This window comes from Orussus abietinus, unplaced genomic scaffold, assembly GCF_000612105.2.
Source record: "Orussus abietinus isolate OABI.00-Male unplaced genomic scaffold, Oabi_2.0 scaffold518, whole genome shotgun sequence".
In the NCBI taxonomy this organism is placed as follows: domain Eukaryota; kingdom Metazoa; phylum Arthropoda; class Insecta; order Hymenoptera; family Orussidae; genus Orussus; species Orussus abietinus.
This window is the reverse complement of record NW_019394659.1, coordinates 1-18,849: the sequence shown is the minus strand read 5'-3', so window position 1 is coordinate 18,849 and position 18,849 is coordinate 1. Positions and strand designations below refer to the sequence as shown.

The window sequence follows — 18,849 nt, the reverse complement described above, 5'->3', positions numbered from 1 at the left end:
AAACTTGATTTTTAAATTAATGTTCTAAATTAAACCAATAATTAAATATAATCCGTTTGCAATATTCGCTTACCGTTATGTCAAAAGCCATCTAGACGTTATTTATATTAGAATGAAACAAATTGTCAAAAATTCATGGCGTTGATACCGAATCAAACTTCAATCGCACCTACTTTTTAAATTCCGAGGACACAAAACCAAAAGACGGCGATTAACCAGCAAGTTAATCACCGGGAAAATTAATTAATCACCAAGCCTCGAAATTTGTCCTTGCGTTTGCTTTGCACAATCAGCTGTAGAAGTGACATAACCTCTTCGGCGACGCGTGCAGCTGCGAGTGACGCATTCCTGAATCACTGTACGTATCGCGATATACTTTACGAGTAATCTCGTCACGAACGGAAAACTACAGGAATGAAATAATGCATTTTCGACATTTCACATAAATTTGCAGGAACGAAAGCAACGTTTCCGAGCTAAACAGCTCGGAAAAGGGTACGATGAGGAGTCAAGTTTTGCAACTTTACAAGGATTTACTTAAATACGGGGCGAATCTCCGATTTACGGATAAACAATACTATCGGTACAGAATCAGGCGAGGTTTTAGGCAAAATAAGGATCTGGAGGACCAAGAAGCGATTCAATTCCAAATTGAGGTCAGAATTGACCCTTTTCTGCGTTCTAACCTCAAAGAACATCACTCTCTTGTGATTAACCTTATACACTCATAAACCTGTCTTCAAAACATTTCGTTGACTCACAGCTTTCACAACTCCTTTCATAAATCCGTGGCCTTTCTGCTTAAATAATTGCGTACCGATTCATTTCAGAAAGGGAAGAAGGTTCTGGAACACAAGAAGATAATCTGAAGAATTCGTAGCATAGTAATATTATTATGGACAAAGGATGCAAAACCTGTATCAGATGATGTCGACTCCAGGCTGTGCTGCATTTTCTGTAGTTAGAAACGTTTTAGCGAGTGCAAATAGCTGGAGAAGTAATACTGCGATTGGAACTCTTTATAATTTAAACAAAGATAGGAGCATTGAGTATGCTCAAGTGCGTTATAAATCATTGAAGAGGTTCCTGGATTTTTCAAAGGTGCCGAAGCTACTTGAAGAGGATCTCGAGGAGCAGTACGTTCGAGGTTCTGGCCCTGGAGGCTCGAATGTTAACAAGACCAACAATGCAGTTGTGTTGAAACATAAACCAACAGGCATTATTGTCAAATCCCATGAAACTAGGAGCCAATGGGACAATAGGAAAATAGCCAGGGAGAAGATGATCATGAAGCTGGATAATCTAATAAATGGAGAGAACTCCATTGAAAATCAAGAACGTGCATTACAGACAAAATTTATCAAAGAAAAGCAAGCTCAGAAAAAGAAGCTACGCGACATGAAAGCTGCTTTCAAGGAGCGTGAAGGTCTTACATAATAATCGCATGATAAAATTAATTAAAAAAAAAAGCTCCACATTCTCATCAAGTCATGAAAAATGTAAATAAAAGGAGTCAGTAATTGCAATTATGCTTTTCTTTCTTGTGGAAAAATTCATGTAAATAAATATAACAGAATGAAAGCAAGGAACTATATGGTATGATTAGTTTTCAAAAAGTTTGAGAATTCTGCATACTTGCCTTTGTTATAGGATGAATAAGGTGATATGAAAGTGGCCTCTCAAACGTTAAATTGTTCAAACATCTTTTCTCAAACCTAGGTGCATCAAATCATTTGAAACTTTCCCACATAAATATAGGCACCTTTAAAAAGGTCCTGCAAATGTTGATAACTTTTCAAATGATATATCAGTTAAAGAAATCCTTTATATCGACATCAATTAAATTTCTCGACGTCTCATGTCACCTTAAATCCATATTAACACTCCATTGCTTTGTAAATTGTGAAAGAACCTAAATAAAGGAGGGGTAATTCCAAAAACGCCTGATATCTTATGAAAAATTCGTGGTTTTTAATCGCTTCTCTTTGTAGAACTCTTTCTCTCTGTCTTAATGGAGAGACTTGTAGTAGTTAAACTTCTCTCAATTAAGGTATTCAGGTTCTCCTCAGTGCGAGGAATTCGAAGTAGAACATTAGAGATACATTAATGTACGGAACAACGAAGAGGGGGGGTGAGAAGGGAAAGGTTATTCTATTGTAAAGCTTGTATGCAGTCTTGCGTACTCTACGAAATAAACCGATTTACAAAAAGGATGAAAATAACCCAACCAGACACGTCAGTATTCTTGGCGATGAAAATCAGTTCCATCATGATCGAATGACACCAAACGACGCATCGTAGGCTTTGTTCCGTCAACAAAAATGTTAAACAAATTTCTGTAGTAATCACAAATGAGTTGGAAAGGCGTAGAATGAAATAAATAATTACATCGACAGTGTTTGAACTAGTGAAACATATTGGACGTGCCATCAGGCTTTTTACGGCTACAATATGTCAAAAGAAAGAGACGCGTAGATCCGAACGTAAACAAAAGGAATGCAAGAAAGCATTTAGTTTCCTTTCTGGTAGGATCGGTTCGTCGAATCGTCCGAATTGTCTCCATTTACGCCATGATTGGAGATGTAACCTAACTTCTGAAACTGATACAAAACAAAAAGAAAGAACGAAACCCCAACAAGGTGTTCCATCGAAATTCCCTCGCAGAGCACAAGTACCGCACTACGAAATAATGTACAATAATACCAGGAGGGCGGTACGCAAAATCGAAACCACCAAAGAGACGAGAGCACTTTTACAAACGACATCTCTTCTTCCATCGCTCGACTAACTGTAACGCTATTAAACTGCTCCTACAGGTTCCTCACGTCCGATTAAATACTACTCTACATACACAAACATGAATATCCACACACTCTCTCGAGAATTCTCTTACTCTGAGCCTCTCTCTCTCCCCCCCATATGCACAGAACTGTACAGAAGTTGCACAGGGTTGGATTAAGTTTCGAAACTTGGACGCACCACACAAGGAACAATCGAACAGGTTAGGAGTCCTCGCCAGGCTCCTCTCCGTCAAAGGCTTCTCCGCAGAGTCCCACGGCACTAGCATTGACCGGCACAACCACGAGGCCTATGGCCACCATTTCATCCAGGATCATCGGGGTTACGGACTGCGACTTCAACTGTTCTTGAGCCACCGACCAAACTGTCCCCTGGAGCCCTTGAACTTCCTCGAGGGAGGCTGGACGTTCGACTTGGGCGAGGAGCCGGAGCTTCTCAGCCTTCGATTGCTGGCCACTGTCACTGAAAGGACACCATGATCCATGTCGACCTGGTCGTCGATCTTCATCATCCTGACCACGGGCTGGAACTCCATGCTGGAGCGTCGCTGCTCCAGCTCCGAGGAGGGAACGCCCCCAGGACTGATGCGCTCCGACAGGTCGTTACACTCCATCTCATTGTCCTGGCCATCAAGGCCTACCAAACTGTCGCTACTCCGAACGTTCTGACGTCTTGCACTTTTCATACACTGTCTCTTCGCGTACGACTCCCTCTTGCAGTTCTCGTCTCCATGGTCGACGTCGGGGCACTTCTTCTGGCGTTTCCTGCCAATCTTCCTGGGATGGGTTTCGAGTTCCGGGGTTTCGGGAGGGACCGTGTCCCTTTGATGCCTCCTGGGTACGGAGCCGTTCGCGTGGTTCCGCCTGGAGGCCAAACCAGAGTTCAGTTCCTTTCCGAAGAGACCCTCCTGATTCTCAGGCTCGACGCGACTCTCTTCCAGGGTGCCACTTCCTGTCGTGTGACGATTTCTGGTTGTCGCTTTCTGATTCTGTAGTCTTTCGAGAATGGCCGTCAAGGTAGTGTCCTTCCTTCCAGTGTTTTCAAGGTTCTTGTGGTTCTCAGGTTCTCCAGGAAAATTCTCTGAGTGACAGTCCAATGTAGGAGGGCTCCTTCCAGGGGAGGGATCCCTCTCAGGAGGGATCCTTGGAGGCTCTTCCTGGACATCGCTGGCTTTTGAGGATTCTTCACGGTCTACGACATCCGTAGCACTTCCCGGAGAGCTTTCGCAGGGGACGTCGCAGTTCTGTGGGCTTTGCTCTTCCATTCGCTCCGATGCGACGATCTCCGTAGAGCCTCCACCCCCCTCCAAAGTCCCTTCTTTCTGCCCAGTGTCTCTGGTGCCATCGCCCTGGGACTGTGGCTCTCGCACGTCCCCGAGGTCTCCTCGCTTCTCCTCGGAGAAGCCACTAACGGCCTCCTGGCCATCCTCTTCAGGCACCTCCGGAACACTGCAGAGCCTCTTCGAGACATCCTCCTCCAATGGTCCACCTTCCTGGAGCCTCTGCAACCTTTGCTCCCGCGCAACTTCCTCCCTCTCGCCCTCGAGTTCGCCGAGAACTTTCGCCTGGAGCTTTCTCTTCATCTTGTTCCCCGGCCAGCCTGTCCTGTTCTTCCTCTTCTTTCTCCTCTTCAGGGGAGACTCCGTGCCCGCTTCGCCGCATTCCGAGCTCGCGCACGAGGAGTTCTCCAGGCAACTGATCACCGTGTGGCAGTTGTCCAAGAGTTCCAGAAGGTTCGGAGGTGCTCCTCGGGGAGGCACCGGGTCCTCCTCCGGATGCAAGTCCCCACCTTGGGTCCCAAAGCAGTCCTCGAAGTCCCCCAGGTACTCTAAGTCCTTGCTCCGCAGCATCTCGTCGATGCTCCTGGCCATTTCCCTGATCTCCTCGTCTACCTCCACCCTGGAGCCAGACTTCGGTGCCTCGACCTGGTTCTCCTCCTCCTCGATGACCCCTAGGACCTGCTGTTGCTGCTGTTGCTCGCGCTTCCGAATGATCGTCGACATGATCGCCAGGGTAGAGGCGTGGCACCTGGGGCTCTTTCTCGGGGACCGGCCTAAACCTGCGAAGCCTCGCCCCCGTCCTCTCCTCCGTGTCTCCCCTCTCGTCGCGTTCCTGGCGAGGGTCTCGTGGAAGTTCTCGATCTCGTAGGGCAGGAGGAACGGTCTCTGGGAGTCGACCTCGCTGAAGTAGTGCCAGAACTCAGCGCCCTCGTCCTGGCGCCGGTACGTTTGGTACCAAGGCTCCGACCTCGGCACCGCTTCAAACGAAAATTGCAATCTCTCGACCTCTGCGGAGGGCTTCGAAGGGTAGATGATCCTAACCTGGTCGGAATCACCCTCTTTGTCCCCACCACACGCACCGACACTTGCACCTATGGACTTTGGCTCCCCTTCGCAGCATGACTCCTTGGCCTCCCCGAGCCCTGTCATGGGTGCCTGGTAACGAAGCCTGCTGCCAGGGGTCTCAAACTTGTAGTAGTCCGCGTTGTCCATGATCAGAGCCTCCGCCTGGGTCCTTCTTCTCTTCCGTGCCCTGCCCAGGTACGAGGAGTCCTGTGAGTCCTCTTCCAGGATGACCTGTCTTGTCTCCTGTTGGCTCGGAGAGCTGACAGTTATCGAAGCCAGGGTGGCCTCCGGATCACTCTCCGTATCCTTAGGCAAGACGCTGCTCTGCTCTCCCTCGCTGTCACTCGAGTCCTCCCTCCGGGGCTCACCGAACATAAATGACTCCGCTTCATCACTCAACAACGACAGCTCCGACTTCCTCACTCTCTTGAACCTCACGACTACAGGTTTTTCACTGACAGCAGGGTCACTTTTCTCCTTCTCTTCGTCTGGGTACTTGGAGACGACGCTCGGATTGGAGGCTGGCAGAGTGCTCGACCTGAGTTTGCTGCCAAGTACCTCAACCTTGTAGTAGGCCCGGTTGTCCTCGATGAGTCTCTCCTCGACGGAGAGCCTGGGTCTCCCCCTGGAGGACCGTCCTCCCCTACGTGCCGGCTTGCAAACCTTTGGCTTCTCCTCCTTGGTCTCCTTCTCGGCACAAATCGAACTCTTCGACCCCCTCCTCTCATCTCTCCTGTCGACTCCGTTGCAGCTCTTCTCCTCAACGACCTTGTCATTAACGTCTTCCAAGGCATTACCATCTTCCAGGATTCGATCTCGCCGCTGTGACCTCTCTTCAACCTTCGCCGACTCCTCTGCCTTATCCTCCACCCCAGGACTTGCATCAGGGCTCTTGCACTCCTCCTTCACCATACACCCGTTCATTTTAGGTCTACACTCCACCGAACCGTAATTCTCTTCACCCTTAATCTCAAAGAGGAGTTTGTCGTTCCTAATCTTCTCCTCGAGATTCGGGTTGGACCTCGCGGCATTATCCTCCACCAGTTGTCGCACTTGATTCACTTCGCACCTCTTCGGCTCCGGTTCGACCAGACCATTCTGCCTCTCACCGAGAGTCTTCACTTCTGGATCCACACACCGAATTCCGTTAATATTATCCAATGGAGTATTGCCATCTTTCAGATTCTCCTCCGCGACGCTTTTGATCCCCTGACCGCACTTCTCCTCAGGGTCATCCTCTTCGATCCAGATGGTGCCCTTCGCCCTCTTCTTGATGGTGAAGCCTTCGAACTTGTCATAGAACTTTTCGCTTTTCTCGACCTCGTGCCAAGGGCTGCCCTTCGAGCGCAGTAAATGTCCGCTCTCGTGCTTCGTCCTGGTTCGCAGGTTGTGAGGCGAACTCAGCTTCAGATTGATGTTCCGTCGTGCACCGTTGCACTGCACCATCTTGATGTCCTCCACGCCGAAAGCGTCCAAATTAGTCTTAGCAGTCTTTTCCGGCTTGTTCTGCAGGCCTACATTGCGAAGAGCCCGGTCCCCGTTGGGAAACAGGTTACATTTCTTTCTGTCGAAACATAAAGAAACTTTGAGGTTAGGACACTCTTTGAAGCAAGCAGGGTTGTGCAGTGACACGTCATACAAAGAGTTTAATGTAAAATACTTCCCATAGATATTTTACGTAAAGTCCAAGTAAAATACCTATGAATTTACACGACAAAGATAGCGGGACTGTAATCTCACTTTTTCAAAGCGTTCAAAGTATACAAAGAACTTCGATAAAGTCTTTGATTATATACGCAGGCCTCAACTTGGCAACAAAATATTGGGTTATCTTTATATGAAAATGATAGCTCCTTATACTACTTTTGAGTCTACTTCTTACCCAATGTCCTTCGCTCGATTCAGCTTTAGAAAAGCTTCTACGCTGGCCCCAGAGTTGATCAGGGTGTCCAAAGCAAGAAAGTTGTTGTCATTGCGAACAAAGTTGACGTGCTGATCACTTCTGACATGTTTTGACAGGTCCCGATACTCTATTCGACAAATCTCGCAGTATCCAGAAGCCAGCTGTTCGGTTCTGCGAGCACGCGCTGCCGTGGTTCGGGGTCGGCGAGTCATCTCCTTTTCCTGCTTTTGAAAACCGACAAGATTAATCATGATTAAGAAAAACATAAATAAATAAGAGGACTACCCATTTACATAGAGCATTATTGTCCAACTCACGTTGTTCACCGTCGCCAAGTCACGGTCTCCTCTGTTCTCCTTGACGTTCTTGCCAACCGTGTTAACCTGCTTCCTCACTTGTGGCTTATCGAAGGGACAGGAACCTGGGTCACCGTCAAAGTTCAACTTTGGCCACACTGGCAGTTCCAAGAACACAGGCCTGGTTTCTCTGCACACACGATATCCACACGAATCATTTTTAATCTAACCAATAATCCATGGTACACCAATGAACAGGGATGCCTTCCTCATGGATACTCTGCTACCGGTGTATGATGGGAAGGCATGCGTGTCCACCCGTGTACATCCAATAACCTCTTCTGATTATATTTCATAAGAGAGTTTATGAAGTAGCACAAAGAGCTCCCACTTCCACATAAAAGTAATAATTTTGCGTAAAACTCTATAGTTTCTTGACCCCATATATTTCATTACCAAGAAAACAGTAATACTAGCGACTCTTGCGGAAAAATCCAACACTTTTAAAAACGTTCACAAAGGGTCATCGTATGTCGTCTAAAAAAGACTTATGTGATAATCACAACTCACTTATTAACCACCGAGACACTGATTATTCAACATCTTTCAAATATTAATAAATAAAAACTATAAGACCAGTAGGACAAGCTGACTGTGTTTTCATGTGTTTACATCCGACTCATATTTTAAATGCCATCATATTGCAAAATCGAGTTACAACACATTTCTCGCAAGGATCACTACTGTTGACCACCTCGATAAGAATACATGGGGTCAAGATTTTGTGAAAAGACTCATAGTCGAAGCTTCTTACGCCACTTGGTGAGTTCTTCGCAATACCTAACCTGCGAAATGACTCGAACTTAAGGTAGGGCGCCTTTAGGTGTTTAACCTTAGGCTCCTTGCCCGGGGCTGTGCGGCACACTGGGCTCAGACTATCAGTGTCCTTCAGGGATGCGTAGATCTTGTCGAGCCACGCCTGGAGCTTGTCAGTGGCCCAAATGGGAATGCCCCAGTTCTGGGCGTTCTTGAGTGGATCCACGGAACACTGCTGTGGCTGCGTCAGAGCACGCTCCAACATTGCATCCGCTCGGGATTTCTGGACACAAAGAGAGCACGTTGAGCACTAATCGAGATCTCAAACCTCCCACTAATGGCGAACACTCTCAATCCGACGAGAAACACTTCTTTCATTCGACTGACAAAGAAACGCTCCTTCGCTCTAACACTTTGATCACACTTCACTCACAGATCTTTGGGCAGTTTGACCCCGCAGATTGGTCGAATTCGAAAGGGGACACTCAACGCTGGGATACGGCGTAGTTGGAGGAGTTGGAGTCGGTGTCGGGGCTTCCGTGCTGCGCAGCGAGGGAGGTCCTCCGCTCCCTACGCCGGTGCAGCCCCATTTGTATCTGTCACTGCTCGCAGTCTGCCCAACCTTGTCCGCTCGGTCGCTGACCACTAGGGTGATGCCACGCACTAGGAACACCTCGATAGCCTGCAAAACCACCGATTGATTAACGTCATGACAAGGAAGATGTTTATGATGCGAGCACGTAAAGGATGGCTTAAGCATTTCCAAAGATATTGCACAAGTGCAGGCAGCGTTGCTTAATCCGAGGCAAGGCCTCGCATTGTGCACCGCCATAATATCTGCTGACCCACTTAGCAGCCACCTCTTTGCATAATTGATTAAAAATATAGATTTCCTATAAATTTAGAGTATTTTAAACCAACGTTTCGAAACGAAGATTTTTAATGCTTCCTTTAAAACGCACATGCATAATAATGTAAAATAACCTTTGATAGGATAATGTTGCCATAGACAATTCCTATAAATTTAATGAATTATCATATATTATATGGACAATGACTTTAGCATTTAAGAATAAGTATTGCAATCGACATGTAGTATATGCATATACTCATAATGACATAGTGTATATATAAATGAAACCTGAAAGAATGAATGAGACTGAAAAATTTACAAGAATATTTCAGAGTAGAAGAGTTTTCAAACGAAATTAGTATAATCTGGGTCCTCAACGAGAAAGGTTCCTAAAAAAAAAACCTACCACGATTCACCCACAACAGCCTCACAACCCAGAATACACCTATCACACCTCGTTTACATTAATATATTTCCATTATCAGCCACCAAAACTCTAACAATCAATGCACAAATTTTGATTCTTCTCGATCCCACTTGCTAAAATCAGAAACAAATTGTAGCAAACAACCAGAGATGCTTTTAAAATTTTTAACGCTTGTAAACCCAAAGGGAAAGTCCCAAATGATTTCCTCAATTTCAACACAACGAACAAAGGCTCCAAAAAAAAAATTCTACAAATTAGAATAAAGAAAAACAACGGCACATTCAAGAATTTACTTGACACTTGCAACCTCCCATGGAACTGCAACACAATTTTAATCAATTTCCACAATTTCTGCACGAGACCGCCAATACAATATTTTGCACAAAGCCTAAGAAAAATAATCTTCCAAATAATTAATAACAATAGTTCTTCAAATGTACTCTTTGACATTTACTGGAGAATGAAGAAATTGTGCAGCATGTTTTCTGCGCAAAAATCCAGAAACATAACCATCCACATCATTTAGAATAACTTGACACTTGCAAACTGTTAGGAAAATTCAGTGCATTTTCCACAGATTTCTTCAACTTCCACATGAAATTTCCAGTACAATATGCCATGTAAAGACAGAATAACCACTCGAATGATCTATCTACAATAAACAAACAGCTACGCTCCAAACATCCTCCTTGCGAACTTCCCAGGAAACAGATAAAATTTTTCTCAGATTTCCTTAATTTCCCCACGAAATTCCCAGTAAAACATCCCATGTAAAGATGAAGAAAGCTAACCTCCCAATCGATACATCTCCAATAAACAAACATTGCGTTTGAACCTCCTCCCTGTCAATTTTTATAGAAATGCAGCACATTTTCCCTAGAAGTTCTCAAATTCCCCCAAAAAGTTCCTAGTAAAACATCCCACATAAACATTAAGAAAGCTAACCTCCCAACCGATACATCTCCAATAAACAAACAACATTGCGTTTGAACCTCCTCCTAGTAAATTTTTATAGAAATACAGCACATTCACCCTGGAAGATCTGAAATTCCCCGACGAAATCCCTAGTACAACATTCGAAACAAACGTGCAGAAGAATAACCTCTTAGCCAATCAACCTACAATAAACAAACACCAACGGTATGAACATCCTTGACACCCGCAAAAATAGCGAGAAAAATAGCAACTTGCATCCTCTCGACTTTCTCGGACTGCCGAGAAGGCCAGATCATAAAGCCTCGGCGTACAAAGGCCGGGAGAAGGGACGCCGGGTGCGCGAGAGACTCACTGGGGAGGATCCGAGCATAGACTAGCGCGGGCACGTGGGCTGCGAGAGAGGGGCGGCCCGCACCAGGAGTCCGCGTCGAGGCCGAGGTCGCGGTCGCGCCTCGCCGCTCGCGTCGTCCCTGGGGTCTATATCGCGCCTTCGGCGTCGAGCTTCGGGTCGGTCGGCGCGTCGGGGCGATCCCCGACGCGGCGGCACGGAGGGCTGCTCTCGGCTGGCGTCGCCCGGGGTGAGCGCATCGCCGCGCTTCCTGCAGGGGCGTCGCCCTGGGGGACGCCGGACGCGTCCCGGGTACCGAATGACGCCGAATGACGCCCGCGGCGACGTATCGCGGTGTCTGGGGCTGGGGCGCGGGCACCCCGGGACTCGGGCGCGCCGTCGGAATCGGGGCCTCCTCGCGAACTGTCACGCACACGGATGTTGCAAAATGGCCGCCAGCCGTTACGAGGTTCGCCGCGGCGCCGCCGCGGGGCGCTCGCGCCGGCGCGGCGGCGGCGCACCGTGACTCGGCGCGAGATTCGAAATTCCCTGACGCGGTTGACTACGAGAATACCCTACTCGGCAAAAAGTACCGAAAAACATAAAACTGTACAGACCAGAGTCTGACTTATATTGATTATGTCTCCATCATACTCCTTAATCCCGGATTAACGGGTCCAGATCCAGAAAATCGTCTCCGTCGCATTAATATATACGCAGACTCGATCCTGAGCGTCTCGATCGACACTTAAATTAGGATTTACCGGGCTTGGACCCGATACATCCCGAATTTCGAGTCCGATGGAGACGTAGTCATTATTTGGGATAATCCAAAGAGATAAGAATTCAATTTTGGCCTCAACAGTACTATTAATTTCCGAGATATCCTCATAGTCTGCGTTCAAGCATGCGCCAGCATGACTTTTAGGTATTGCAGCTTCTTTTTGACGAACAGGGTAGTTGATTTGCATTTTTTATGAAGAGGAAGCGATTTGAGCTATTTTTCTAATTAACCGTTTGACTGTACAACACTCAGAAAAAGAAATCCGTGCCAATTGCTCGGCGCAGTGATACAAAACAAGAAGAATTTAGGCGTTCTTTGTAGACAAAGGACAAATGTATTCGGCGAAGTATTTCTTTCCGCCGAAAGTGTCCCTTTTGTTTTGAAATTCAAGGTTGCCCAGATAGTCCCGCAATTGGATTAACGACGTAACGAGAGTATTCGTTAGAACAGTCGGAGATCGATTCGAATTTGCTTTAATTACTTTACTACAGACAGTTCCCGCCGTTACGTGTTAATCGATTCCTGGCGAGTGTTCGAAATGCATACAATTGAAAATATAACATTCCGATAAAAGGAATTCGAAACGTGAGACCTGTCTGCAGGGTTGGGTAGATATAATACGTCATGTAATGTACGGGGTTATCTACATGTACAATTGAACGTATAATACGTCCCTAATTTTCTACGCGAGCGCCAAGTACATTACGCCTTTCTATTTCTAAACGGAAAATAATAAATCAAATTAAAAAGTCTAATATTAAACACGGTTAATTCGAAAGAATTTTGAACATAAGCGTCAAATTAGTCCTTAAAAATGTTTATACGTGTTTACACGCGCGCCAAAGGACATTTATAACCTAGCGGATACATATATCGTGCATCTGGGTCGTCCCCTACATTCGAAACGTGAAATTCCAAACAACTTTCAACGAAAGCGCCAAATTAATATACTAGTCCGTAAATGATATTTACGTATTTACACGTGTGCTAAAAGACGTTTATAATCTGGCCGGTGCCGTATATCGCACAGCCGTGTACCGTTTTCTACGGTAAAGTACTTGGTTTACGTAATATACGTGAAAAACCTCTATAAACGCGAAATGACCCAACCCTGCCTGTCTGTACGTTATTTCAGAATAACGTAATAGAGCGCCAACTCAGCGCTGCGGTCAGCTGGGTAGGGTCATCCAAGATGGCCGCCGCCATAACGAGATTCCGAATTCGGCGCGCGCGCATTCCTCGCGCCCTTCGTTCCCTACCTTCGTCCCCGATGAAAAACCTTGCTCCTTCTCCCTCTCCACGGATTTCCCTGCCCATCCTGGGGGTCTATTACGTAAAGCAAATTGAGCGAAAATGTGAAAAATGAGTAGCTTACGGTATTACGGAACGTTTTTCGTGGTGAAAATGCGAGACCATTCATATGAACTGGCTCGACACAAATTTTTAAGCGAAATAGTGAAGCATACAAGAATAGGTAGAAAGATAAGCGCCGTGAACGCTATCTTCCACGGATTGTGAAACCAAAATTCAAAATGGAAAACCTGGGTGTTTTGATTTTTGGCAACAATCGTATTCGGGGATGTAATAATAACCTTATTAGAAGAAGGAAGGAATTACGTGATGCCTCAGACCCATTTTCGTTAGAAGAAAGAGAATTTACAAGGATGTACAGGTTAGTGTTTGTTATTGCGAGGTTATATTACATTATTAAACAATGAAAACTGTTAAATAATTCATGCTTACATGACATGATAAGAAAATTATATTGTTGAACTTCTAATTATAGTAAATGTAAATATGAATGTAATACACATTTAAAAAATATAGATAGACTCGAGTCCTCTTCTTTACTTTTAACGGCTTTCCATCTTCCCGCCTTTCCTGCCTATAACCCACACCTCTCGGAATGTTCGACTTACAAGGTATATACCTTCATTTGCAATATTACTAGACCGGAAGTGCTAGTGATTCTCGTTCTTTCATACAGCGAATACGTAATTCGGCGAATAAACCCACGTGAGATGGAAGTGCGAGAAGTGAGCGCGCTCGTCAAAAATACGTAATAAACGCCCAGAACGTCTCAACCTCGCCGCGAATGACCGTCTTCGAGATGCTTCGCGATTCACCCGTTACTTTCAAGATGGCGACGAGATTCAAATTCCCGCCTCGCGCCAATCCCCCCCCCTCCCGCGAACGACTCGGCAACTTTCAATCTCCATTCCCCGCTTCTCGGATCCACACGTCACCGATACTATCGTCGCAAGTTGCGAAACTATTACCTCGGGTTCACGGATTATTTCGAGATAATGAATCAAGTAGTTTATAGAGTTCTGAACGCGGTAAGCTATAAGGTTAAGTTAAGGAACGATGAGAAATTCCCGGCAACTTGCCGGTAATTTCTCCAAAGCTTTTTTTCGTATCGAGAAATTATGAGAGTTTAAATCTTTACGTTAGAGCGAGTCTAGAGGTTCCGATTGGCTATGGAGGAACATCAGAGACGGGGAATTTCCGTTGTACCGTTCTCAGCAGCCAATCAAAACCTTCCATTCGCTTCCCGCCGAAAGAATAAAATATCGGCTCGTTTTGAAAGAAATCGCGGGTAATTTCCCGGGAAGTTGTACGTACCTACGTGAATATCATCAGCTGGAAGTTAATAAGACCCTACAATCAATATTTCCTGATAGTATTTATTACTCTTTAGCTTCAACTTCGAAGTGCTTCGAAAAGAAATGTCATTTAAACGAAGGAACCTAAAGTATAAATAAAAAAAAATAACCTCGTAGATTCTCGACATTCCCGGTGATATTTACGGTGTCTTCCACGGTAACCTTCTCCAATTTTAGGTTATCGAGAATTTTCGAACTCTACGTTTAAATCGCCCGTCCCAGATTCACCGAGGTTCCCGCGGCCGACGCAAGATGGCGCGCGCGCGCTACCAGCGCGGCCGGCGGTGTTTGTCAACAAGCGAGGCCGCAGAAGGGACGCCGCCGCCTCGTCGGTGTCGAGGCCTCCCGGGTGCGGGGCGACGCGCTCGCCGAGAGCGGCGAGAGGCCGCGGAATTTAGGGCGGAGCCCGACTCGCGGCTTAGCAACAGTCCGAACGCCGGTCGCTCGACGGAGGCACGCTCGGTCGGTCGGTCGGTACGCGCGTTAACTCGACCCCCCGCGAATTCCTTCGAATTCGCCACGCTAGCAGGTTCGATACCTTCTGAACTTTCGACCAAACTCGCGGGTGTCGGTCCACCACTCATTGGCCCTATTCTTGGGGGGGGTGCGCCAGGATTGGTCGTTACCTGACCTATCACGAGTTACCGTTGCTCGAGGTCGAGTTAACCCACACCTTCTCAGGAGTTTTCCTAGTCTAGGGCCAAGAAGTCGCGCGCCGACCTCTAGTGGATTCTTGTTGTTCGGGGCCGAGTTAATGCGCACCAACCTCTACATTGGTCTCGTGGTTCAGGGCCGAGGTTAACGCGCGTCAGTTGTCTCACAAGTTTTTCTTATCCAAGGCCAAGAAGTTGAGCACCGACCTCTAGTGGATTCTTGTTCCTCGGGGCCAAGTTAATGCGCGCCGACCTTTAGAGTTTCATCGTTCAGGGCCGGAAGTTAACGCGGCATAGACTTCCTCCTGACTTTCCTTGTCCAAGGACAAATAGTCGCGCGCCGACTTCTAGTGGAGTCTCGTTACCTAGGGCCAAAGTTACCGCGCACCGACTTCTCGGTCTTTCTAATTCAGAGCCGGGATTCTGTACGCCAATTCGATAGCTATCGATATCGTTAACCCATTGGAATAATACAGCTGATGATATCGATAGCTATCGAATATGGTGTATGTCAGAGTCTCGCTGCAGGGCCGGGAGTTAACGCGCATCGACCTTCTCCGAGTCCCCGTTGTTCAGGGCCGAGTTAACGTGCACCGAGTGTGGCGCTCCGCTGACGGTCAGCGGGAAGCCGGAGAGCGCGGACGAGCGAGAGAGGTAGAAGGGATGACCGATGGGCGTGAGAGAGAGGGCCGACTCCGGCAGAAAGGAAGCGTGAGCGGGCGCGAGAGAGAGAGAGAAGGGACAAGAGACTATATAGGGCGCAGCGAGGGAGCGAGAGAAAGAGAGGCGCGGTTTTAGGGAACGGTGAGGGCGAGACAGAGAGAGAACGAGAGAACGTGCAGCTGCAGGGGACCCCAGGGGAGAGAGAGAGACGGAGACGCGCGAGTCACCCGTACGAAATATAACGCTAAAACGCGCCGTAACGAATCGATAAGGTTAAAACCAGACGCGAAAATAGTACAGAGCTCGCCGGCCTCGGATTGCGCCGGGCGGAATGAAACCGTGTTTCGAGCAGCAGGGCGGCCGATATCGAGTAACCAGGGTGACGGAAGGTGAACGACCTTTCTTCCACACTTCCTGGGTTATTAAGCCAATTGTTTGCGATACGATAGCCAGCCAGGAATGGTTTTGCGTCGCGAAACATTTCGACATACTTCGTTTTCAGGTTAAACGAAATTTTCTGTTCATTTCAGAGTCTTCGTCGTGACTTTGTAACGGATGAGCCATAAACTTTGCAGATTTATCGGTGCATCGTGATGTAAAACCTTTTTCTTCCCCTTTTAACTATGAAGAAACAAATTTTGCGTAAGAACCATTTGACGAATCCTTGATAAATACATTTATCTGGTTTTATCGAATTGCTTTGCCACTAGTCTTGAGTGATTTCTTACCGTGGTTTAGTTAAGAGATAGGGTACTCACGCCACCGAGATCCTTGATTTTCCCTTCTAGCTTTGACGACAGCGCATGGTTTTTTATGTCCAGGTAGAACGTCTTCCTTTCCAGAGGTTTCGATCCTTTCTGCAGGCGCACATCTGTAATACACGTAATGCTTAATGCTTCGTCTGCTCTTTTCCAACTGTTATTAATTAATATATCCTACCAAATCAATGAATACATTCAATGGTGAAATCGTCACACCTTCCTCCTATGATTCACTGTACAACTTGGAAAATTTTCTAACCTATACGATTAAGGATATTTAAAATTGAATAGTACCTAAGCTGCATCGGAATGTTACATAAGAAAAGGAAAGTACTTGTGATTTCTATTGATTACAAGACCACGACTGATGCCAGGATTCAAAACACTATGATGAATATTGTGTTAAAGTCGAATAGACATTCGAATCAACGATACTAAAAAATCAATCGATTGGTTAGGTCAACGGCAAAGTAGTCAAATATTAATCTCTAACAAAGCTTCTACGATTCAACTAAAAAAAAAAAAACAAGTAAATATGGCTACTTAGAGGATTTAACAAGATAAAGGATTCAATAAAACATTTAAAACAACCATCCAAACCAATGACGAGCAAATAATCCATCACCGAGGAAAACTTTGAAAAGCCACTAAACATGTAAAATAGATATTGCACAGATCTGACAGCGAAAGGAAACTAGCTGAACTTTAGAAGTTAATAAAGCAGGGCGTGATTAACTTCTACCTATGAAATTTCTTAAAACATCCTTTCGAACCAATGGCAGTCAAATAATCTCTCATCAAGGAAGATTTGCCAAGGCCTTTAAACATACATGGCAGATGTACAGATCTGACAGGCAAAGGAAATTAGCAGAAAAGAAAGTTAATAAAGCAGCATAACTCGCTTCTACCTACGAAATTTCCTAAAACATCTATCGGAACAGATGGCAGTTAAATAATTCTTCATCAAGGAGGGCTCGGCAGGATCTCAAAGTATGTAACATAGATATTACATAGGCTTGATCGTAGAAAGAAACTAGTAGTACAAGAATATTAACAAAGCAGCGTGTGACTCACTTCTATCTATGAAATTTTCTAAAACATCCATCGGAACCAATGGCAGTCAAATAATTCGACATCGAGGAAGGCTCGTCAGGGTCGCTAAGTATATAAGACAAATATTACACAGAGCCGATAGCCAAAGAAAACTAGTAGTACAAGAAAGTTAACGAAGCAGCGTGTGACTCACTTCTATCTACGAAATTTCCTAAAACATCCATCGGAACAGATGGCAGTCAAATAATTCCTCATTGAGGAGGGCTCGGCAGGGTCTCTAAGTATATAAGGTAGGTATTGCACAGGCCCCATAGCAGGAGGAAACTAGCGGTACAAGAAATTCTAGAAAGCAGCGCGTGACTGGCTTCGAAGCAGAACGGTGCGCCGAGAGCGTCCGCCAAGAACGAAACGTCACTTGTCCTCCTGCGAACGTTCGCGGGAGGTTTACGTTTACATAACTCGAGTCGCAAAGAGAAAAGGCCGCGAGAACCTACGGGATCGCCGGTCCGCTTCCTTCGCGTAGCCTTTCCGTCGCGGTTGGTCTTGCTCCTGGTGCTGGGCCTTGGACGGCGATACCATTCCTAGGCGATGCACCGCGCGGCCTGTGACGACACTTCTTTCTCGAAGAACGTTACCCGCGGCAGGGCGCTTCCCATCGCTCGACCGGCCGTCCGCTCTACTTGGACCGCACAGCGAGACTGCCGCCCAGGCCTCGTCCTGACGACCAGCGGGACATCTTCGAGGCACCAGGCGGGATCTCCTGACCACGATTCGCCTTCACGGGACGGAGAAAGCTTTCCCTGCGCACGACGTTCGTTACTGACATGAGATACTTGGAAAAAATAGCGCTCGGGTGAGTCGCGCGCCTGCAACATGGCGGTCGCCCGCCGCGACTGTGCCGCCATCTTGCGGGGAACGCCCGAGACCGCTAGCGGGAACGACGGAGACGACGGAGACGACGCGACTCCGTTGAATGGGTAGGAACTCTAGTAATAAATGTTAAGAGGACATGGGATGGGCAATGAATATATATTATAAATTTAAAATACGAACAATGTTAATATTTCTTTAAGACTTTTCAGGATTACTTCTTTTTTCGTAGCTTAAACAAGAATAATTGCTCTGGGATATGAGTTTTAAAACAACCGCGCTGCGGAGCGGAATTGAATACTATCAATGTAGATGGTGCTAATGTAACGTCCTAGGCCCGATTCCACAACTCCAGTTAACCGAAGTTTGACTGGTTTACACGTGGTTTAAACCTGTTGTATACCAGTTTAACTGATTTGCAGCAAGTGGAAACGGGGGTAAACTAGTTAAACCTAACCGAAGTTTGACTGGTTTACACTCGGTTTAACTCTTTACGGACGAGACTTTCCCTTTCTAAAAGTGTTTGGGCGGCTATTTGCCGACACTCGTCCGCAAAGGTTTAAACCTACTGTAAACCATTTAAACTCCGGTTAGTTCAAACTGTGGAACCAGGCCTTATATCGATATTTTACAGAGATGAGTTGGGAGATTGCTCACGTGCAGGGTCGCGCGATCGCACCGTGTGCTGCCCTCTGAT

General features: G+C 46.4%; 2 protein-coding genes across 4 annotated transcripts; one reads left to right on the top strand and one right to left on the bottom strand.

Annotated features, from left to right (window-relative positions):
* The first annotated feature begins 515 nt into the window (after positions 1-515).
* On the top strand, positions 516-2,210 carry LOC105702958 (probable peptide chain release factor C12orf65 homolog, mitochondrial). The gene is made up of 2 exons (XM_012430946.2): positions 516-656; positions 831-2,210. Exon 2 carries the CDS (start codon positions 907-909, stop codon positions 1,435-1,437), a length of 531 nt encoding a protein of 176 aa, XP_012286369.1. The 5' UTR covers positions 516-656; positions 831-906; the 3' UTR covers positions 1,438-2,210.
* Positions 1,952-18,119, bottom strand: LOC105702957. Of its 3 annotated transcripts, none has more exons than XM_012430943.1 (7): positions 17,777-18,119; positions 16,227-16,339; positions 8,592-8,840; positions 8,188-8,441; positions 7,364-7,532; positions 7,026-7,270; positions 1,952-6,707 (listed from the first exon to the last, which is right to left on the bottom strand). In XM_012430943.1, the coding sequence occupies exons 1-7, from the start codon at positions 17,859-17,861 to the stop codon at positions 3,137-3,139; spliced, it is 4,686 nt and encodes a 1,561-aa protein (XP_012286366.1). In that variant the 5' UTR covers positions 17,862-18,119; the 3' UTR covers positions 1,952-3,136. The 3 variants fall into 3 exon arrangements, with proteins under 3 accessions (XP_012286366.1, XP_012286367.1, XP_012286368.1); XM_012430944.1 differs by having other exon boundaries at positions 7,026-7,267; XM_012430945.1 differs by lacking the exons at positions 16,227-16,339; positions 17,777-18,119 and adding an exon at positions 10,727-11,106.
* Between the last annotated feature and the right edge of the window lie 730 nt (positions 18,120-18,849).